General features: G+C 48.4%; 1 protein-coding gene across 2 annotated transcripts in view; it reads left to right on the top strand.

The window, feature by feature from the left end:
- Positions 1–649: 649 nt before the first annotated feature.
- The window catches only part of LOC137645718 (thyroid receptor-interacting protein 11-like), a 346,293-nt gene continuing 322,976 nt past the window's right edge, over positions 650–23,966 (top strand). For both annotated transcript variants that reach the window (XM_068378600.1, XM_068378601.1), the window contains exon 1: positions 650–883. In XM_068378600.1, the coding sequence (XP_068234701.1) occupies positions 781–883 (103 nt within the window). In that variant the 5' untranslated portion in view covers positions 650–780. The remainder of the gene's footprint in view (positions 884–23,966) is intronic.

Below are 23,966 nucleotides of genomic sequence, written 5' to 3'. Positions count from 1 at the left end.
AAGGATATAATTATATAAAAAAAAAAATCATAACCCTCTGTTATCCATTGCTACTCGCAATCAAGGATTTACCGTTCTCCAATGTCTTTTATAAGTTTAATTTTGTTAATTATATTCACCACTCCACTTCTATTTGATAGCGGTATTTCCTCTCTAATTTGATAGGATTAAAGAAGCCAAATATATTGCATGACTACTGTTTAATAACCCTTAACCCGAATCGCTATATATATATATATATATATATATATATATATATATATATATATATATATATATATATATATATATATATATATATATATATATATATATACTTATGAAATCAGCTGAGGACTATTTATATCTGCCAATGGTTAGATAACAAACGAACTACTATAATGGCAGGAAAAATCATGGAACGTGTAAATCACAGATCACAAGTTGAAATGTTACTGACAAACGCCGTTTAGTTCTTTTAGGAAATAGAAAAAAAAAGTTTCATCTATGGCCATATATCTTTCTATTTCTATTATCTGTATAAAATAGAGAAATAAAATGAAAAATCACAATAAAATAAATTGAATAAAACTTTCAAAATGTTGGAATGGGCATAAAATAGTTTTTCAATTTAGAATAATTAAAGTTAATTACATTAGGTGTATCACCTCCGACTGGGTGACATCAAAACATTGTCTAGTTGGCAAGTTGTAAATCTGCTAAATAGTGTTCTACTAGCTAGTGATATCATAATTATGTAGTGTATCTTTAAGAGAGACAATAAAATCCTGAGTTGAAATTATGTCGTGGTTAGGAGTGAATCTCAATGAAAGCCTATCAAGTTTAAAAGGCCAGCTGTCAAATTTAACGAAAGAAGTTTTATCCGAAGATTTTGGGGAAGAAGGTAAGCTACCTTAGCTCAAATACCCTAACATGTCTTAACATATAGCTGTAATATTTTCATTATTTGACAATTGTGAAAATGGTTATATTAATACAATAGCGTTAATGGAGAAAGTAAGATGGTGCATAGTGCATTTTTTTGGTGTTTTTTGAGCGATTCTGATGATATCTATTGGAAAACCAGAAGTTTAGACGGTATTATTCTACAGTAAAACTTTACCATTTAGAGTTATGTAAGGCTGCACACCAACTCACAGAAATTACCATATTCCAGCAGAAAGGAATATCGGAGCCTTTGTATATCAGCGGCCAGTTCCTCACACGTTCATTAAAAATGAACATCAACTAACCTAAACTTTCCCCCCTAATCTAACCTACAAGCCGTGAGCCGTGTCCTTACCTACTTACCTAGTGGGGGGCTAATGCCCCCTGCGACCTCCATATTCTAAGTTAGCCATAATAATGCATACAGGTGGGCGGTATCATACTTACACCCCTGAATATCAATATCAGGTATGTTTGTATATCGTTGGGTCACCAGGCTTGCTGCTTCCATAGAAAAAGAGAAACCATCCTATCTCTGTCCGTCGTCTCGTACACTAATGAGTGGGTAAGATTTCGTCAGACTCCATCCACCCATTTTGGTTTTAATAGAAAATAGTGCAATATTAGTTAGTACATTGTTATTTGCATATTTGAATAGATCTTTGAAGCCTTTGTATATCAACAACCAGAGCCTCGTGCATGCATAGAAAAAAGGAATTTCCTCCTAAATTTTAGTCGTTTGTAAGCTATGGCCGTCGTACAGCAAAATCTCTACCAAAGAACATCACCTAACCTAACCTAGGAGCTATGTCTTTACCTACTTACCTGGACAAACCCTTCTTAGATTGTTATAATCGTAGCTTTCTATGTGTTTTCGTCTTAACCTGCTTCACTCCTGGCAAGATAACACTAAATTGTAGTTTGTAAAGGATACCAATTCTAGAAGTAATGTGAAAGTTTACACTTTTCCAAACTATTACATTCAACCCATGATATATATTAACAGAAAGAAATATACCTGTACTTAGGCCTACGTTGCTCGAAATCACTGAAGTCTAATTCTTCGGTACAAATAGTTGAACACCGCCAAAAAATGTGGGCTTGCCATTGTGCATTGATTTTCATAATGCATTTCACCACCACTACTCATGGCCCAAACTTAGGAATAATCAGTGAGGAGTCCTATCTTATACAGTACTGTATAAATAAGATGTAAATTCCTTTTACCGGATAACTTCGTAACCTTCAACAGTTTTGGATTGATCAACTTATAAAGTTATTTAAAAGTATCAGGTTGAACTTCATCCCTTTAGGGGTGATGTGTTGCCATCTTCGTATCTCAGCAGCTAAGACGGGCAACTCCGACCCACACTTGATGCCCCCATTACCCTGTTCAAATTTTATAAATACTGTATTGAATTCTGATATGATGAAAAAATCTCTGGCAATTTCCCTGGTCAAGCGGGGTGAGATTGGGTCATTTCAAAATACTGTACTGCATTGTACCCGCCAATTAGTTGAGTAGTTCACTGCTAAATTGATCAAAATGTTATCTACAGTGAATTCTAGGAAGTACAGGAGTGAGAAAGTACGTGTCAGGATGCAAAGCTTATTTGACATAAATTTCAATGCAATTTTGATGATTTTCAAAATAATTCTATATCTATCAGGTAAGCACTTACCCAGGATATTTAGAACATTCTGAAGTGTTTTTGTTTTATACAAGTTTGCAATAGGATGTTATTATGGAGCTTGACCACAGTGATACATACACCTCAGATTTTTGCAAAAACACTATTTTGAACCCCATATACTATTAGCAGAAACCTGCATTAATAAAGTTACCGATTTCATAAGTAAAAAAAACCTGTTTTGTTCCTTTTGATGCTCCTGTCATAAGTTACTTGTTCAAATAGAATAGAGGGCCCAACGTTTTTTATTCTAAACATCCTGGTTATTTGTTTTTAGTATCAGAATATGCAATGTAATTAAAACACTTTTGTTCCCATACTTACAAATCTTCCATTATTCATGTAGATTATCTTTCAGCGGCAGCTGGAGGTAGCCATTAGACTTAAATTGCGAGGTGGCAAACCTGCCTAATCGATTGAGCGGGTAGGCTGGGTGTTACCCAGCCTCCTCTATATATACAATACTCTCACAGCAGTGAGAAATGCCACTTTTTCTTTTGGCCCAGTGGAGATCAGACATGTCCGCTATCCTACTTACTGTCATTGGACTTTTTTGATTCTGCATTTTCTTTTCAGCTGTGTGTGATTTCTCGTGCAATCGCCTACGTCATGCGAACTTGTCCGGGGCGAGAGGGTGCCGTGTGCAGAACCTTTGTGTCATCGTTGGAGACCAACCCGCTCTCTTTGTGTCCTTCTTGCCTTGGGCATCGATGCGAGCAGGGTCCGCCCTGTGGAGTTTATAGTTAGTGGTTTGCCTCCCAATGGGAGAAATTTGGGTGGCGTAGGAAGGATGAACTGCTGCGCCTTCTTCAGTGTGGTGCCAGGAAGGAACCTTCTCTAGAGATGTCGACATCTCACGCTTTGGAACTGTGTGAGGTTACATCTGGCGCCTTCTCCTGGCCTTTACATGCCATGGACGAGGTGATCATTCGCGTTCACCTCTCCAACGGCCCCCTGCAGACGAGGAACCCTCTCTTCATCCTGGGACCTCATCGTCCCCTAACCTTCAACCTTCTGTTTCCTACAGGAACCCGCAGGTTGCAGGTGTGGATCTTCCTGGGGATCAGTGCTCCTACCATCAGCAGCGCGAAAGAACGAGCATCACCATTGCCTCGCCCTTCTGGACTCTCTTCCCTTGACCGCCGTTCATGACGATCTGAAGATCTTATGGATCATAGGTTATCACGATCTGAGCGCTCTTCTGGAAGACGTTCACGCTCTAGAGCCTTGTGCTCACAAGATCGCAGATCTAAATGCTTTCCTTTGAGGCGTTTCACTTCTCGACGACGAGTCTTGCGATCAAAATCTAGACCTAGGTCTAGACGCTCGTGTTGTAGATCTCTGTGATGTAGATCACGATAACTACACTCACAAGGCTGACGCTCACGTTCACGAGGGCGGCATTCACGTCCGCGAGGGTACCGTTCACGAGAACGACGTTCTTGATCGCGAGGCCGACGCTCACATTTGCGAGGGTGCCGTTCACGAGAGTACCGTTCATGAGAACGACTTTCTCGATCGTGAGGCCGACGCTCACGTTTGCGAGGTCGGCATTCGCGACGCTCCCGCTGTTCTCGAACGAGAACTAGATGCTCTCGTTCACAATTACGAATTGCGAGTTTGCGATCAAGGCCTAGACGTTCTTTGTCTAGAGGTAGAGGTAGGTGTACGTGCAGTCCATCAGTACGTAATCCCTTAACCAGACCTTCCAAACGACCTTGGACCGGACCTGAAGACGAGAATGACCATTCCTCTAATAGGCATCCAGCTAAACCCATAGTACCTTTCACCACCTGGGGAGTTCTAGTAAGGCGTTCGCCTATGCGACACTTGTAAATACATCCCGCTGCGACGTGTTCTCCGAGAATAAGCCCTACTTAGAGGCCTCCTCTGCCGACTTCGTCTCGGACGTAGGTGCTTCTCTGAGGCAGAAGGAAGGTGTTAGACCTTCCTCTTTCTCTGTCGCTCCTAGTGCTCCTGTTGTAAGCACTTCTGCTCGTGAATTGCATCAGTTAATGTGTGAAACTCGTGAATCTCGCGATTTCATGAGCTAATCGCCGATTTCTGCAAGCAATTCACGAACAGATGTGTCGAAACCATGAGCAAGTGCGGTAGCAACACCTTTGCCTTGTCCCTCTGCGTCTTCTACCTCCAGCGCAAGACCAACACCCTTCCCAGAAAGGTTCAAGGAGCCCCCTAATAGGTTCGCGAACGTTCCTATTAGTCCGGACTATCCTTCATGTCTGAAGGAACGTGTTCCTCTGCCTCAAGGTTATCACCTCCGTTGACTGGAGCTCCTCCTAGAGTTCCACCCTAAGGACACACTCCTTGGGAATTCAAGTCTATACCTAGTCCTAGAGGTTCAGAGCTTCCTCCATGGGTGAGCACCTTCATGACCACCCTGCTGAAGGCTCTGAATGTGGCTCCTACACTGTCACACCCTTCGACTGTCTCAGTCAAGGCAACCCCTATGATCCCCCTGGAATCCTTATCGGGTTCATCAGTTGGGAGTCAGGACCCTAGAAGGAGGTAAACGGCAGACAGAGCATGCAGATCACCTCCACCCCGATCATGTGCTTAAAGCCCTATTCCTTCTGATACTTATATGGCCAACTTACCTTTTATGCCAGTCAAGGTAAAGGAGGTCTTAACCAAGAAGTAGAAGAGAAGGATGAGAGGCGTAACACCACCTCATGCCAATATCATCCATCCTAGGACGAGTAGGGACATAGGCTCGCCCAGGGAGATTACAATCCATCCCTTCAATCCTCAAGAAATTGAGGTAGTTCCTCCGGACCAACGTCCAGTTTCTATACCTCCTCCAGAGGAGGAACCTTCAGCTCCTGCTGCCAAGGCTTCGTTTAGTGCCTCAAAGACCTTGCAAATTTCCCCTCCTAAGACTGCAGAAGGAATCAAAGGACACGAAGAAGAAACCTAAGAACACTGTGGCACGGGAAGCTAGATTGGCTGAGGCACAGAGGCGGTCCCTGTGGCGGGCCCACCCAGTGATTCTCTTGACGACCCTGACCTACCCCAGGCTCTGGATGTGAGCTTGGAGGTGGACGACCTCTTAGACTTGGAGAGACGGGAGTCTTAACATATCTTTTGGCCGGTCCTTGCATGTATGAGGGCCATCAACAGGCTGTCCACTCCTGGTTCCATCATCCAGGAAGGGAAGGGTACATTCTTGATGAAATATTTGAGACCCAGAAGCCTTCCAGGTCCAGTGCAGCTCTCCCCTGGTCCTAAGGTCTGACAGCTGCCAAAACGAAAACTATCGCCCAGATAGCTGGAACTTCTAGTTCCTTGAGGGCAGGTTCCTCCTCGGTCCCTTACACTTCCTTTTGTTTTACAAAGGAAGTATTACGAAATTGAAGGGGAACCACATTCCACCATGACCCTCGGTAGAGTCCTAAACGAAGGGTGTTCCAACGCAAACCCTCTCCTCTCTGAAGGCCTCCCTCTCGGAAGTTGAGCTACTGAACATAGAGAGAGAGGCGCGAAGTACGTCATGCAGGCTGCTTCGTGTTTCGATCTATGGTTGGGATCCTAAGGCTTCATGTTTCGCTCCCACAATCTTTCTAAGGAGTCGGCCAGGAAGACTTTGGAGTCCTTCCTGTTGTCAGGTACCCGGACTCTTGAGTTCCTATCGCACCACGTTGTTAACCAGTGAGCGAATGCCATACTCAAGAGAAGGGATACCGACAAACAGGTGCCGAAAGTGGAGGTCTCTCAGTTGAGGAATTCCACCCTCGAGATTTCATCACTTTGTTCCAGAAGAGATAGAGAGGGCTGCTAAGCGATGGAGGAAATCGTCCAATGATTCTCTCCTCCATTGGGCGGACCTATGGTAGACCTTCCCAGTCTTCTCGGCCTCAGCAAGCACCTTCTTCTACTCACCAGTCAACTTCTAGGTCCTCGGGACCTTCTAAGGTGTCGAAGCGGCCCTTTCAGTCCAAGGGTCAGAAGGGGTCCAAGTCCTTCATAGGAAACAAGGTAGGTGGCCGAAGTGGTCCCTTCCAGTAGGAATAGCATTCCTCATCACCTACCACCTGTGAGAAGATGCCTACAGTGCCACTGGCAGAGGTGGCAGCTTCCTAGGGCAGGTCCTAGACGGTCGAAGTGATCGCCCTAGGGTATCCCATCCCGTTCACTCAATCTCTCCTTCCTCTGACTTGGGATCCAGTGCATCTAAGCTTCTATGCAAAGGGATCCGCTAAGGAGCTGGACCTCGGGACTGAAGTCTAGATCTTGCTGTAGAAGGGCACTCTCCAAGAGGTTGTGGAAGGGTCCCCAAGCTTTTACAGTCAAATTTTTCTTGTGAAAAAGGTGACTGGAGAACAGTCATTAATCTCTCCTCTCTGAACACGTTTGTTCAACAGACTCAGTTCAGAATGGAGACAGCAGACAAGGTCATCCAAGTGGTTCGTCCAAGGGACTTCATGTGCACACTGGATCTGAAGGACGCATACTTCCAGATCCCACTCCATCCGTCTTCAAGGAAGTATCTGAGATTCATTCAGGAGAAAATGATATACCAGTTCAAGGTTCTATGCTTCAGTCTCATGACAGCTCCTCAGGTATTCACCAGGGTGTTTGCCAAAGTGTCATCTTGGGCTCCAGGAACGGCATCCGTCTTCTCAGATATGGTATACCGAATGGTCTTTGGATCGCCTTGTAGCCGACAAAGTCCCTACTTTACGGAGTCCTCCAACTAGGACTAGGGATCTGTTCGCAACGCTCCTGAACCTCAGGCTGCCGTTGCTCCCCAGCTCTAGACCTCAAGCTCTCTGGCAACAACGGTAGATACAACTATGACGTTTACGTCTTGTCCCTGTTTTGTCTAGGGAAGGCCACTCAAGAAGGCTAGAACATCGGTCAGCCTCTCAAGGACTCTCCTAGCTCCGCTATGGCATTATGCAGAACAGTTTCCAAACCTTTTGCAGCTCCTGATAGTGTCTCCAAGAGAACCCTCTCCACATCGCAGAGAACCCACTTCGACACCTATCGCAAGCTATAGCTTTGCTATGATTATACGCCTGAAGACTACCCAGTACCTCTTTTGCGAAAAGGTTGTCTAGATATCTGAGGAATTCCTCAGCATCAGTCTACCAGGCAGAATAACGTCGTGTGTGGTTGGTGTCATGTGAAAGTGTCTCTCTCCACTCTATACCTCTATTCCAGCAATAGCGGAATCTTCGAGTATATACAAGAGGAATAGACCCCCTATTCAGTTTCGACTAGTAAAGATGATCACTCAACCTTGATCCTTCACCTTCAAACTGAAAGGAAGGAACATCCTCTCATCGATAGACATTTCCTAACTGATACGGACTTATAACTTGCCTTTCTCCAGGCGGAAGTGAGACCTTCCTCTCGTAACATGGTTCAAATTCTCCGATCTCTAAAGAGACCTCCTTATGTTCCACTTCACCAGGCAACAAATTTTCACCTGATTTAAGAAGACAATGTTCCTGCACACTCTGACAGCAACCATACGAGTCAAGGAACTTCATGGTCTCTCTTTCAACATTGCCCATTAATGAGAAGGGCAAAAGGCAATGTTCAGTTTCGTCTCTGAGTATGTCGCCAGACAGTCTCCAGAGGTGACGGATCCTACACAAGTCTCCACTCGGTAACGGACGATCCAGGTCATCCGTTACTGTACCCAGGGTAAGGTATGAGACTTTACCTTAATAAATGGCAACAGCCCGCCCGGGTCCCTTCTCTTGTCATCAGCACTTGGAGAGACTAGAGGAGGATCACCAAAACTTCATCTCGACATGACGACTCACGATGTCAGGGGCATAGCTATGCCCCTGGTCCTTCTTAGCAGATTACTCTGTGACGTAGGTTTTACAAGAAAGGATGTGAATGCTCCAGGTAACTTTCACAACCTTTCTCATGCAAGACGTGACCCACAGGAACTCAATACGATATATATCGGTCCGGTGGTGGCTGCACAACAGCTGGTTATATACCACAAACTCCTTATTGGACAAGTAGCAGAAGGTTGAGGGCACTGTTACCCGGTTTTAGTCTGCTTGAATGAAAAGATTTGACTGGCTGTTATTCTTTTCTTCATCCTACCCTCTCGTGGGGAAAGCAGCATCCTGGGTTCTCTGCATAAGCTGACATCTAAAACCTTACTATGCAAGATCCGCGGCCTACGCAAACTATGTGTTGGGATATATAGAAGTGTGACCGTCCAGGAAAAGTTATTCCGAGTCTTTATAAGGAAAAGCTGTTGTAACCAAGACTTTCCCAATACCACCTCGTTAGGGTATGGGGACGCAACAGTATTAGTTTCAATACTAGGTACTCAAGGGAGCATGGTTTTCCTGCAGTGGTTTGAGGTCAGCTTGTGCAGAGAACCCAGGATGCTGCTTTCCCCAAGAGAGGGGAGGATGAAGAAAAGAATTAAGAGCCAGTCAAACCTTTTCCTTCACGCAGACTAAAACCGGGTAACAGTGCCCTAAACCTTCTGCTACTTGTCCAATAAGGAGCTTGAGGTTTTAAACCAGCTGTTGGGCAGCCACCGCAGGACCGATAGGTCTCCTGTGGCGTCACGTCTTGCAGGTAGTGGGATGTGAACGTAGTTTGACGTTTCCACATCCCAGCCTAAAGAACCTGCATCACTGAGAAGTTTCTCTTGAATGCCAGGGATGTAGCTACGCCCCTGACGTCATGAGCTCTGGGGCGACGTGAAGGAGGAGGGTCTAGATTCAGTTCATGGTCTATGACTTAGCGAATCCATGCTGAGATTGTGCTCTTGGTGACCCTCCTCTTGGTCCTTCCTGTGCTGATGAAGAGTGAAGGCACACGAGGACAGACTGCGGCTGTTCTCTTAAGGTACAGCCTCAAACTCCTCACTGGGCAGAGTAAAAGATGATCAGGGCCATCTGTTACAGAACGAAGACTCGAAATCCGGAAGGAGTCGAATCGTGGATCCGCTACTCCCGGGTTCTGAGTCTTAGCAATAAACTCAGGGACGAAGCTGATCGTTACCTCTCCCCATCCCCTTGGATGGGCGATGTCATATGAGAGATCATTAAGTTTACTGACTCGTTTAGCTGAAGCCAAAGCTAGCAGGAACACCGTCTTCCAAGATAGATGGCGATCTGTTCGCACGACGTAATGGTTCATAGGGAGGTCTCTTAAGAGACCTGAGAACTCGAACCACGTTCCATGGGGGAGGTCTCACTTCAGACTGGGGGCAGATAAGTTCATAACTCCGTATAAGTAAGGAAAGTTCTAGCGATGAAGAAATGTCCATTCCTTTTAGTCTAAAGGCAAGGCTTAAGGCTGAGCGATAGCCTTTTACCGCCTAGACTGACAGGCGCATTTCTTCAAGCATAAATACGAGGAACTCCGCTATTGCTGGAATAGTGGCATTGAGAGGAGAGATTCCCCTTCCACAACACCAACCACAGAAGACTTTCCACTTTGCCTGGTAGACTGCTGCTGATGATTTTTGCAGGTGTCCAGACATCCTGATAGCAACTTGTTGCAAAAATCATCTCTGAGAGAGGAGATGCTGGCTAGTCTCCAGACGTGAAGTCGTAGCGAAGCTATGGCTTTGTGGAATATGTTGGCATGTGGTTGTGTGAGTAGATCGTGTCGTGGAGGGAGTTCTCTTGGAGGCTCCGCTAGGAGTTGCAGAAGATCCGGAAACCATTCTGCGTGATGCCATACCGGAGCTATTAGGGTCATTGAAAGGTTGACCGATGTTCTGGCCTTGTTGAGTACCCTACTCATCAGACAGAACGGGGGAAAGGCATAAACGTCGATGTTGTTCCACAGTTGTTGGAATGCATCTTGCCAGAGAGCCTTGGGGTCTGGGACTGGGGAACAAAACAACGGGAGCCTAAAGTTCAGGGTCGTTGCGAAGAGGCCCACTGTCGGAGAACCCCACAAAGTCAGGACTTTGTTGGCTACTAGATGATCCAAAGACCACTCGGTACTCACTATCTGAGATGCTCTGCTCAAGTTGTCTGGGAGCACATTCCTTTTGCCGGGAATGAAGCGTGCCGATAGTGGTATCGAGTGGATCTCGGCCCATCTCAGTATCTCTACTGCTAGATGGGATAGGTGCTGTGAAAAAGTACCTCCTTGCTTATTGATGTAAGCCACTACTGTGGTGTTGTCGCTCATCACCACCACTGAGTGGCCCGCCAGGAACTGTTGGAACTGTTGAAGGGCCAGAAAGACGGCTTTCACTTCTCGGAGAATTTTGTGGAGGTACTCTTCTGACTCTAACCAAAGGCCTGAGGTCATGCGGTGCAGCACGTGGACCCCCCACCCTTTTTTTTGAAGTGTCTGAGAACAGCATCAAATCCAGGGGGAGGATGAGAAGATCCACTCCCTTTCGTAGATTCTCGTCTGCCACCCACCACTCGAGGTCCGTCAGTTCCGCTGATCCCATGGGGATCCGGTTGTCCGGGGAATCGAGAGTCTGATTCCACCGAGACTTGAGTCGCCATTGGAGGGATCTCATCCTGAGGCAGCCATTGGGAACTAGACAGGGCAGTGATGAAAGATGACCGAGAAGACGTAACCACGTCTGGGCTGGAAGTTATTCCTGTCTGAGGAAGGGTCTTGCGACCTTCCTTAGCCTTGCTATTCTGTCGTCTGATGGGAAGGCTTTGTGGAGATTGGTGTCTATTATCATGCTTAGGTATACCAGTCTCTGTGTAGGAAGCAGGGATGACTTCTCGAGATTTACCATGATCCCCAGATCTTGGCAAAGTCTCAGAAGTTTGTCTCGGTGTTGAAGAAGGGTTAACTCTGAGTCTGCTAGGATTAGCCAGTCGTCCAGATAGCGAAGGAGACGGATGCCAATCCTGTGTGCCCTAGATGACACTAGGGCAAACACTCTGGTGTAAACTTAAGGTGCTGTGGAAAGACCGAAGCACAGCACCTTGAACTGGTATTCCCTGTTGTCTAGGCTGAATCTTAAGTACTGCTTTGAAGATGGATGGACTGGGATCTGGAAGTACGCGTCCTTTAGGTCCAGTGTACACTTGAAGTTCTGTTGTCTTACTGCTAGTCTGACCGTGTCTGCAGTCTCCATGCTGAATGGAGTTTGTTAGACAAACTTGTTCAGGGCTTAGAGGTCGATGTCTAGTCTCCAGCCTCCAGACGCCTTTCTTACAAGAAAGAGTCGACTGAAGAAGCCTGGGGACCCGTTGAGGACCTCTAGGAGACCGCTCTTTTTCAACAGGATCTGGACTTCTGCCCGAAGAGCCGGCCCCTTTGCTGATCCCCTGGCAAAGGAGTCTATTGACTGGATTCCTGGTCACAGGAGGGAGAGATGTTATGAACGGGACGCGATATCCTAGACGAATCACAGAGATTGTCTAGGGTTCGGCCCCAAGTTGCTTCCACCTGTCCGAGCAACTTTGTAGGCATCCCCCTACTGGTGGACAATCAGGGGGGAGTGCTTATCCTAGCGTTTGCAGCCTCGGTTGCTCCCTCTAGGATTTTTTCCTCCCCTGGAGGACGTAGTGCCTTTCCTGTCCTTGGCAGGAAAGGGCTTCTTAGACACCATTGTCTTCGCTGCTGTCTTGGTCGTCGTGGTCTTGGCTAGATGGGACTGCTGAGGAGCTGGAGGTTTATAGGGCTTAGAAGTCAAAGCCCATCTCTCAGCGGCATGTTCCACGTCCATAGGCTCAAACAGATGGGCTCCCTCTAGAGATGAATGTCTGAGCCTAGCTATCTCGATGTTAGGGACTTTTTGATGGAATCTCTGAGACACCGCGTCCCGACGTTTCAAGATGGTATTTCCCCACAAGTTCGAAACTTGGTGGGCGAGAGACTCGATCGTGCGAGTGCCTGAGAGAAGGAAAGTCTCCATTGCCTTCCTGGTACGTTCCTTGGAGAAATCCTCTGTTCGTACCAGGATTCCCAAGGTCCCTAACCAGATATCAAGCCATGAAGTAGCTTGCATAGCGTACTTCATGACCTTCTCCTGATTAAAGATCTTGGTCGCCGAGAAAGAGACCTGCCGGCTGGAGAGTCTCTCATGAGAGATCCCCTTAGTGAGCTCCTCCAAGGAGTGGTGGAGAGGAAGTGCTGGGTTAGGCTCCTCCAGGATCTTGAAATACCTCCTCTGTTGGACACGAGGAAGTGGTAGGAGCTTGTTGGTAGAGCAGGAACGATGGGAGGAGGCATACTCGGAGAGCTGTAGGGCAATCTTAGCCCTGGCACCCTTCAACCCTTGAGACCAGGGCAGGGCTGCACTGGTCTTTGAAGGTTTCTGGGTGCCAAAGGCACGGTCTAAGACCGAGTCCTTGCCCTCCTGTGGGGGTATCTCTGGATCGGTAAACCCGTTGAGAACCCTTATAAGAGTCAGAACTTGCCAGAATTCATGTTATGACTTTTTGCTCTTCGTCCGACGTTGGACTTATAGTGAAGTCTCCATCTTCCATCCCCGAGAGCTCTTCCCGTTGTGGGATGCTGACATCCCTCGAGAGGCTGGCTGTCTCCATTTTGGTAGTCCTAGTAGAGGATTTTGGCAGTTTCTTGGAGTCTTTGGGCTCCCTTCGAGGAAGGAGGTAAGACTCCAACATTGAAGGCCGAGTTGTCATGTCCCTCCTAATCTCCGTTGGTGGTAGGGTACTCTGCGTGAGGGGAGGCTTCCTCCGAAGGTGGAAGGGAGGGGGTCCTTTCTTCACGCGACTCCCTTAGTAGAGGTGAGGTGGGAGAGTATCCCGGGGAAGATGCAGGAAGAACTGGCCTTGATGGTCTAACCAGAGTCAGCTTTACCACCAAGGAAGTGACCTCGTCAGAGGGGTGGAAGAAGCCATGGTTCTGTGCCTAGAGTCTGGAGCTATAGGCTGCTCTGACGAGCGGCCAGACAGGGCAGGATTGACGGCCTGTGTTACTGCTCTGACTAAGGCACTGAACTATGATTGCCGACTGACCAATACACTGTCAGACAGATCCCCTGAAAAGAAACGGACCGAAGGTTCCCTACAAAGAGTTTCCGTTATAAGCAGGTCCGCCTTAGAAGAAGGCAGTCTTGGGATCCTGCCCTCTGCAGAAGCCTGTTCCACTTTTCCCGAGGGGCGCTGAAATGCATTTTCGGGGAGGGGAGTGAGGCAAAGGTGACCTGCTCGTGTGGAGTTCCTGTGTGCGTGCTGGTGAGCGCTGACGCGCGGGCGAGCGTTGGCGTATGCGCGCGTGCTTGAGAGTGATGACGCGCCGGTGAGAACTGACGCGTGGGCAAAAGCTGTCTTGCGCGCGCGAGGGCGAAAGCTGTCTTGCGCGCGCGTGGGCGAAAGCTGTCTTGCGCGCGCGTGGGCGAAAGCTGTCTTGCGCGCGCGTGGGCGAAAGCTGTCTTGCGCGCGCGTGGGCGAAAGCTGTCTTGCGCGCGCGTGGGTGAGTGTTTATGCGAGCGGGTGCGTGTGACCTGGCGCGTTGGAGAGATCTGCCGGGCAGGAGAGCGCTGGTGCGTAGGCGAATGCTGTCACGGAGGAGAGAGTTGGCGAGCGCGTGCGGGAGAGAGCTGGTGCGTGGGCAAGCGTGCAGGCAAGATCTGGTGCGATGGGGCGTAAGCGCGGGCGAGCGATAACTTGCGTAGGTGAGTGATGGAGTATGCGCGCAGGGGAGTGATGGCGCGTAGGAGAGCTCTGGTGCGCAGGAGCTCATTGGCGCGCAAGAGTGCTAGCGCGCGGAAGAGCGCTGGCGCGTAGGAGAGTGCTGGCATGTGGGAGATCGTTGGCGCATAGGCATCGGTTGCAGCTGCTGTATAGGTTGGCGAGCAGGAGTTGCTTGTGTGTGCACAGTTTCAGTGGGCTATGTTGCGCCGGTGATCGTTGGCGTGCTGAGGGTGAGCATTGACGTGCGCGAACGGGAGAGTGATGGCACGCGGGTGAGAGCTGGTTTGTGTGCGTGAACAAGTGGTGGTGGGCGGGCGAGAGCTAGCACGCTGGCAAGTGTTGGCGCACGTGCAAGGAAGCGTTGGCGTGCGCGTGGGTAAATGTTGATGCGCGCAGGTGCGTGTGATCTGGTGCGTGCGCGGGAAGAGATCTGGTGAGCAGGAGTGCGGGGGCACGTAGGCATGGGTTGCAGCTGCTGTCTAGGTTGGCGAGCAGGAGACCGAAGTTGTGTATTTGTGTGCAGTTTCGGTGGGCTCTGTTAGGCTGGTGATCGTTGGTGCGCTGATAGGTGCTGAGGGCGAGCGTTGGCGTGCGCGTGCATGCGCGGGAGAGTGCTGGCGCGCGCGCAGGCGAGAGCTGGTGCGCAGGGGAGAGCTGGCGCGCAGGTGAGAGCCCTCACGCTGGAGAGAGCTGGCTTTGGTGGCGCACTGGCGAGTGATGGCGCATACGCGCAGGGGAGTGATGGCGCGTAGGGGAGCGCTAGCACGTGGGAGATCGTTGGCGCGTATGCATAGGTTGCCGAGCAGGAGACCGAAGTTGCGCGTGTGTGCGCAGTTTCGGTGGGCTCTATTGCGTCGGTGAACGTTGGGGGCCTGGTAGGTGCTGAGGGCGAGCAGGTGAAGGAGCGTGCCGAAGTGTTGTAGAGCGCTGACGAGCAGGCTGGTGCTCACGGGATGCTGGTGAGCGCCGGTGCACTGCAGGGAGCTGGGGAGCTGAAGGGCAATGGCGCACAGCTGCACACTTCGGTAGGGCCTCAAGATGCAGGTCAGCTTTTAGGTACCTCAGGAACTGGGATGTGCCCCTTGGAAGGGCGAACATCCACCGATGGAGATCGCGAACGATCTGCGGAGAGGTCCAGGACCGAAGTCGGAGGACTAGTAGCAGGTCCAGGCACGGTCGAAGGTCGAGGGCCAAAAGACGACTGCAGCGGAGACTCTTCTGCGGGTGACGGCTGCGACGACGAAGCAGAATCGTGGAAGAGGCGCCTTTTCACCGATGGTGTAGGGAGACCTTTGAAGCGAAGTGGAGGGCGAGCTTTACGGCGAAGACGCCCTCAAGGGGCCGTTGGATCAGCAAGCTGACTGTGAGCCCCAGCAGTCCTCCGAAGAGGAGTCTCTATGAGTGAACTCCTCCGAGGGAGAGAAACACTCGCAGGAGAGACAGACGTCGGACTAAGTTTCCCCCTCGAAGGGTGATCAGGAACGGGGGAAACTAAGTCGGCAGCAACACCTGGAGAGTGTGGAGGAGCAGAGGAGTCAGTTGAGATCACAGGCGACACCTCTGACACCACAACGTTGACAAGTGCCAGAGGATCTACCTCCGAAGGCGACGATGACTGCTGCACACTAATACCTCAGCAGATTAGTTGCAGCAATGAGTCCTTGGAGGGTGGACCCAGGAGCCCAAGGACGACCAAACCTGAAACACAGAAATCGTTGACAAGGCCTCACCCGGGGGGAGAGGTGGGGTCGCTTCGCTCGGAAGAGACCGAATTAGTAGGAGCTTCGAAGGAGGGTAGGGAGATGGAAGAAGAGGCCTTGGGTTCTTCCCCTTTCGAAGGAACTTTCGAAGGAGAAATATCCAATTTAGGCTGCTTCTTCTGCCGTCGCCCAAACCTCTCCCACTGGGAGGTAGACCACTCCCGACACTCACTACACTTGTTGTTAGAATCACACCGTTGACCTCTGCAGGTGGGACAAAGGGTGTGGGGGCTGGTCTCCACTGCCGACATAAAAGTTCCGCAGGGCCGGCCAGTGAGTCCAGGGCAGGTGCTCATGCTTGCAGAAGTCAACACACAAACAAACTTGAACAAAGAAAAAGCAAAAACAGATTAATGGCAGTCCAATAAAGGCAAAGGATGAAGAGCGGCAATGTTCATTCACCATCCAAGCCAAAAGTAAAGTGACCTAAATCACAGGTGTGTGAGTGGGAGCGGTAGCAAGCTACCCCCCTTACCCCCCACTAACTAGCAGTGCGGGTAGTTGACCCTCGCTAAACTTCAATGGCTCGTTATTTCAGCTACGCTGAAAGTAATACCCCTAATAAATAGCGTGGTTTGTGTTCCAGTTACGGAACAAACTGTATTTCAGCTGTACACATCACTACTAAGACTCCATCTAGAATACAGAGGCTCCAAGTATTCAAAAGGATATAGGTAAACCGGAAGCAGTACCAAGCCAGGGCCACCAAACTAGTACCAACACTAAGGCAATTTTGATATAGATGAAGGATGGAACATATGAACTTCTTTGATCTACAAACTCGACGACTAAGAGGCATTCAAAATTCTTAAAGGAATAACAAATATAGATTGCAACAATCTATTCATGCTTAGCACAAATCAATCCAGAGGTAACAAATAAAAAACTGAATTGAAAAGATACAAAACCATTCAGTGTTGTAATTTCTTTGCATCAAAATAGCAACTACATGGAACAGACTTCCAGCGGATATAGTAAACAGTTACACAGTAAATGAGTTAAAGAATAATTCAGACAAGATCCTAAAATCTCACTAGACGATCAAACGAAATCGCTTTAACTAAGAGCAAATGGAGTCTCACTGGATGGACTAGAAAGTCTTTGAGATGCCCAAAATCCTTGTACAGTAACTCCTTTTGATTCTCTCTCTCTTTATGGGATGTTTCTTTACGCATTATTAGAAATACTTGGTATCGTAACTCGATGTTTCGGTAATGGGAATACTGTACTACTATTACTTGGTACTGTATCGAAAGGAAATCACGCGATTTGCCAGCTTGCTTTCCTCCAGATATATGATGTCACCAAACATACCGTTACTCCTATCTTAAATTTATGGTAAGGAGTATTGTACTCATAACAACTGATACAGACCACTGAAATACTTGGTATTAATCAATTTTGATGATGGGAATAAGTTTGTTCCCATACTAACAAACCTTACGTTATTTATTTAGATTATCTTTCGGCGGAGCTGGAAGGTAGCCATTAGACTTATGAGGTGCCAATCTTCCCTAATCGCTTGAGTGGGTTGGCTCGGGGGGGGGGGGGGGGGGGGTTTACCCAGCCATCTCTATACAAATAGTATTCTCACATCAGTGAGAGACATCACTTTTTCTTTTGGCTTTGTAGAGATCGGACGTATCTTCTCTCTCCCTGACTGTCATTGGACTTTTTTTATTTTGCTTTCTCTTTTTCAGGTGTGCGTGTTCTCCTTACAATTGCCTTCATGAAAACCTGTTTTTGTGTGTGAGGGTGCCGCGTGCAGCACTTAAATGTCTTTATTGCTGCGAGCAGGGTTCGCCCTGCGCAAAGTATAGGGAGTGGCCTGCATCTCGATCGGAGAAATTTGGGCGGCGCAGGAAGAAAAAGGCAAAGTGTGATCTTTCTCCCTTGGGCGAGGAAAGCGTGTTCTTCCTCTCGCACCCCCAAATCTCTTTCTAAAGTTCCTTCTCCCTCACGCTCTTCCGAGGGACGTTCGAGTAGGAGCACAGACCGACTAACTCCATGGCAACCCCAGGGTACTGGGGCTGGTGCTGCTTACCCTAGAGGAGCAACTTCACCTCCTGCCACTGGGGAGCCATTCTCCATCTGAGCACACTTCTCCTGATCTCGGCACTCTCCTAGGAGGTGTTCCTCTTCATGAGGAGAAGTCTCGCTATCGCGCTCTGCATGATCTTGAGCTCAGTCTAGACCTAAATCCAGACGCTCGCGTTCTAAGAATGGCGCTCACGAGGATGGCGCTCCCATTCATGAGGGCGGCGCTCACGCTAGCGAGGGTACCATTCATGAGAACAATATTCTCATTCGCGAGGCCGACGCTTTCGTTCATGAGGCCAACGCTCACGTTCACGAGATAAGCACTCGCGACGTTCATGCCGTTCTCAAACGAGAGCTAAATGCTCCCGTTCACGAACATCTCGTTCACGATCACGAACCGCGCTTTCGAGATCAAGGTCTAGATGATCCTCATCTAGAGGCATAGGTAGGTGCTCGCGCAGTCCATCAGCGCATAGTCCCTCAACCCGACCTTCATCCAAACAACCTCGGACCGATCCTGATCATGATAATGACTACTCCTCAGACAGCCGTCCAGCTAAACCTCCAGTGCCTTTCACCGCCTGGGAAATATTAGCAAAACACTCGCCTATGTAACGCTTGGAAACGCGTCCCGCTGCGACACGTTCTCCAACAGTAAGAGTAATTCCTATTCAGAGGCTCTGCCGTCTTCGTCGGACGTAGGTGCTTCTCTGAGGCAGCAGGAAGGCGTTAGACCTTCCTCTTCCCGTATGACTCCCAGTTCTCCTGTTGCGAGCACTTCTGCTCGTGAATCGCATCAGTTGACGCATGAAACTCGTGATTTTGTGCGCGAATCTCGGGATTTCGCGAGCAAATCGATGATTTCCGCGAGCAATTCACGAGCAGATGTGTCGAAACCATGAGCAACTGTGGGACCAACACCTTCACCTCCATCTTCTGCTTCTTCCACCTCCAGCGGAAGACCAACAACCTTATCAGAGGGTTTCAAGGAGGTGCGTAATAGGTTCGCCAATGTTCCTATTAGTCTGGACCTTCCTTCTCGTCTGAAGGAATGTGTTCCCCTGCCTCAAAGGTTACCACCTCCATCGACTGGAGCTCCTATACCTAGGGAAGTCTAGGGCTTACTTAGAGGAATACAAGTTCCTGCATGGGTGAACACGTTTATCACCACCATGCTGAAGTCGCTGAATGTGGCTCCTCCACCGCCACAACCTCTGACTCTCCCAGTCAAGGCAACCCCAAGGATTCCCTTCGAACCTTCGTCGAGTTTGTTCGTTGGAAGTCAAGACCCTAGAAAGAGACCAACGGCAGACAAAGCACGCAGATCACCTTCACCCCAATTCTGTGCCGAAGGTCCTCAAACTATTATTTAGCCAACCTACCCTTTACTCCGGTAAAGGCAAGGGAGTTCATAACTAAGAGACAGAAAAGATTACGAGATTGAAGGGGAACCTCATTCCACCATGTCCCTCGACCCTTTGGTAGAGTCTTTAACGGAGGGTGTCCTGACTCAAACCCTCTCCTCTCTGAGGACCACCCTCTCGGCTCCTGAACATAGAGATATGCGTGAAGTATGCCATGCAGGCTGCTTTGTGGCTTGATCTATGCCTAGGATCCTAAGGCTTCATGGTCCGCTCCCACAATATTTTGAAGAAGTCGGCCAGGAAGACACTGGAGTCTTTCCTGTTGTCTGGTACCTTAACTCTTGAGTTCTTGTTGCACCACGTAGTCAACCTGTGGGCGACCGCCATCCTCAAGAGAAGGGAAACCATCATAAGTCGGTTCCATAAGCAGGTGCCGAAGGTGGAAGTCTCCCGGTTGAGGATCTCCACTTTTGAGGATCTCCACTCTTGAGGGTTCTTCTCTTGTGGGTTCTTCTCTTGTGGGTTCTTCTCTTGTGGGTTCTTCTCTTGTCGTTCCAGAAAAGATAGAGAGGGCTGCTGAGCGATGGAGGAAATCGTCGAACTATTCTCTCCTCCATAGGGCCATGACATCGAGGCCCCATGGTAGACCTTCCCAGTCTTCTCAGACTTAGCAAGTTCCTTCCTCTTCATGCCCGTCAACTTCTAGGTCCCCTGGACCTTCAAAGGTGTTTAAGCGGCCCTTTCCATCCAAAGGCTAGAAAGGGACCAGGTCCTTCAGAGGAAAGAAGGGAGGTGGCTGAGGTGGTTACTCCCAGTAGAAATGGCATTCCTCATCACCTACCACCTTGTGGGAGGATGCCTACAGCACCGCTGACATGGGGTGGCAGTTCCACGGGTCGGAACTCTGGACGGTCGAAGTGATCGCCGTAGGGTATCAGGTCTTGTTCATTCATTCTCTCCCTCCTCTGATTTGGGATCCAGTGCATCTAAGCTTCTATGTGAAGGGATCTGCCCTCAGTGCCAAAGTCCAGACCATGCTGCAGAAGGGCGCTTTCCAAGAGGTCACAGATGGGTCCCCAGGCTTCTACAGTCTAATTTTTCTGGTGAAAAAGGCGACTGGTGGCTGGAGACCAGTCATCGATCTCTCTGCTCTGAACAAGTTTTTGCAACAGACTCAGTTCAGAATGGAGACGGCAGACATGTCATCTGAGCGGTTCGTCCAAGGGACTTCCAGATCCCAATCCATCCGTCTTCAAGGAAGTATTTAAGATTGATACACGGGGAAAAGACGTACCAGTTCAAGGTTCTGTGATTCGGTCTCGTGACAGCTCCTCAGGTATTCACCAAAGTGTTCGCCCTAGTGTCATCTTGGGCTCACAGGAATGGCAGATCCTAGCAGACTCGGAGACGACCCTTCTTCGTCACCGAGACATGCTTCTCGAATTTTGTCAGGATCTGGCGGTCCTGATAAGTCACGAGAAGTCATTACTGCAACCTTCTCAAAGGCTGGTATACTGTACCTCGGTATGATTATACACACTGTCCAAGAGAGAGTCTTCCCATCGGACGAAAGACTACATAGGCTGAAGGAAGTGGCCGTGCCTTTCCTCAGAAAAAACCTGCTTGTTGATTGAGTCTCTTAGGGTTAGGCCATCTGACTTCTCTCATCCGTCTTGTTCCAAGCGGCCGCTTCAGGATAAGATCCCTGCAATGGCAGCTAAAGTCTGTGTGGAATCAATACTCTGACCCACTGGACACCTGAGTTCCCATAACTCGGGATCAGGTGGCGGATTTGCATTTGTGCATGGCAGACAAGAATCTTTGACGAGGCCAAAGTCTTCTTGTTACCCCTCCAGATTTCATGCTCTTTACAGATGCATCAAAAGAATAGTGGGGGGCTCACCTGCTGCAACGTACGATCTCCGGGCTTTGGTCAGAGTCATAAATCTTCTAGAGATGAGAGCAGCATACCTAGCTCTTCATCAGTTCCAACAGTTGCTGGCCACTCGGTGGTGTGGATGAGCGACAACACCACAATAGTGGCTTACATAAAAAAACAGGGTGGTACCTTTTCGCAGCCTCTTGCAGTGAAGATCCTCTGATGTCCAGAAGAACATTTGGTGTCCCTATCAACTTGCTTTATTCCCGGCGAGAGGAATGTGCTCATGGACAATCTGAGCAGAGCGACTCAGATAGTAGGCTCTGAATGGTCTTTGAATCGTCAGATAGCCAACAAAGTCCTGACTTTGTGGGGTTCCTCGACTGTAGACCTGTTCGCAACATCTCTGAGGGGCAAGCTTTCGCTATACTATTCTCCAGTCTCGGACCCTCAGGCTCTATGGCAAGATGCATTTCAACAACGGTGGGACAACTTTGACGTGTACATCTTTCCCCCATTTTGTTGGATGAGAAGACTGCTCAACAAGATTAGACCGTCCAAAGATCTAATGATGACCCTTGTAGCTCCTCTATGGCATCACGGAGAGTGGTTTCCAGACCTCCTGCAGCTTCTATTAGATCTATCACGAGAGCTTCCTCCACAACCAGATCTACTCAACAACTACACGTAAACATCTTCCACAGGACAGTGCAATCGCTCTGACTTCACGCCTGGAGACTATCCAGCGTCTCCTCTCTCAGAAGGACTTTTCACGACAGGTTACGGAGAGAATGTCTGGCTACTTGCGCAAGTTCTCAGCCTCAGTCTACCAGGCAAACTGGAGAGAATTCTGTGGTTGGTGTCGTTGAAGGAATTTACTCAATACCACTATTCCAGTAATGGCGGAGTTCCTTGTATACCTTCGGGAGGAAAAGCTCCTTTTGGTCGCGGCAGTGAAAGGCTATCGCTCAGCCATAAGCCTAGCCTTTCAGCTGAAAGGAGTTAACATTTACTCGTCATTAGAGCTTTCTTTACTCATACTCATACGGAGTTATGAGATCACTTGCCCTCATTCAGAGATTAGGCCTCCTCCTTGGAATGTGGTTCAGGTCTGGAGGTCCTTAAAAGGACCTCCTTACGAACCATTACGCCATGCAACTGACCGAAATCTCACTTTGAAGACGGCATTCCTACTCGCTTTAGCCTCGGCAAAGAGAGTTGGTGAACTTCATGGCCTCTCATATGACATTGCCCATTCAAGTGGATGGGTGGAAGTGACACTCGGCTTTGTCCCCGAGTTAATTGCTAAGACTTAGAATGCGGGAGTACTGGACCATAGATTTGGGCCTTTTCAGATTGCAAGTCTTCGTTCTGTAACCAATGACCCAGATCAGTTGTTACTATGCCCAGTGAGGAGTTTGAGATACTATCTTAAACGCACTGCAGCAACACGGCCCTGACTAACACCTCTTTGTTAGCTGAGGGAGAGTAAAGAGGAGGATTACTAAGAACACTGTTTCCTCCTGGATCTGCCAAGTGATTGAAAGAGCCTTGGCTCCAGATCCTCCTGTAGCTCGCAGACTAGAGCCCATGATGTCAGGGTACCAGCACTTCCTTGGCATTCAAGTGCAACTTTTCCGTGTTGCAAGAACTTCAAGCAGGCGTGTGGAAAAGACAGACCACCTTCACAGCCCATTATCTAAAAGATGTGACCCACAGGAGACTCAATATGTTCTGTATTGGTCCTGTGGTGGCTGCTCAACAAGTGGTTTAAGAATACCTCAGGCTCTTTGATGGATAAGTAGCAGTTGGTTGAGGACACTGGTTACCTGGGTTAAGACTGGGATGAATGGGAGAATGTCAAGCTTTCCTTTCTTCATCTTCCCCTCCCTTGGGGTACAGCGCCATGGGTCCCTCTACTAGCTGGCTTCAACCTCTGCAGGTAAATATCACTTCCCATGTGTAGCTTAGTATAAGTTATAAATTTATATACAGTCCACGTCTCCATTGCTTTCTGTGAGGTAAGCAATGGGATACATCTTGTTTTTTCTATATAAATTCAGGTGTTCATATAAGACAACAAACTCTATTACACTGTATTGCACAGGCCACTATTATACTCACTTTGTATATTTTAGTGAGGTGTCAAAGTTTTCCCTAGACCACAGTCATATACTGTACTAGGTAAAACTGGGTCAATGTCAATGCCAGAATTAGGACGTCCGTGGGAACAAATGACAAATTTGGAGATGATTTGTATTTTTCCCTAACTAATAGAAACTTGTAGTTATTTATATAAATTGGCCAACCATCACTTGTCCCCCAGAACTCCAGCCTGCAATCAAAAGTGATGTCTCTGACTACTGTTAGAGTATATAGAGAGGCGGCTGGGTACCCCCAGCTACTCCCAGCCTACCCGCTCCAGCGGTTAGGCAGGGTTGTCATCTCACAATTAAAGTCTAATGGCTACCTTCCAGCTCCTCGGAAAGATAATCTGAAGGAATAACTTCAGGTATGTATTAGTTAGGGAGAAATACAAATTATCTCCGAATTTGCCATTTTTAAATATTTAACTTAGCCGGTGAATACAGTGAACCCTCGTTTATCGCGGTAGATAGGTTCCAGTCGCGGCCGCGATAGGTGAAAATCCGCGAAGTAGTGACACCATATTTACCTATTTATTCAACATGTATATTCAGACT

Source organism: Palaemon carinicauda, chromosome 8 (assembly GCF_036898095.1).
Source record: "Palaemon carinicauda isolate YSFRI2023 chromosome 8, ASM3689809v2, whole genome shotgun sequence".
Lineage (NCBI taxonomy): Eukaryota > Metazoa > Arthropoda > Malacostraca > Decapoda > Palaemonidae > Palaemon > Palaemon carinicauda.
Note: the sequence above shows the minus strand (reverse complement) of the source record. Positions and strands in the feature narration are given on the sequence as shown.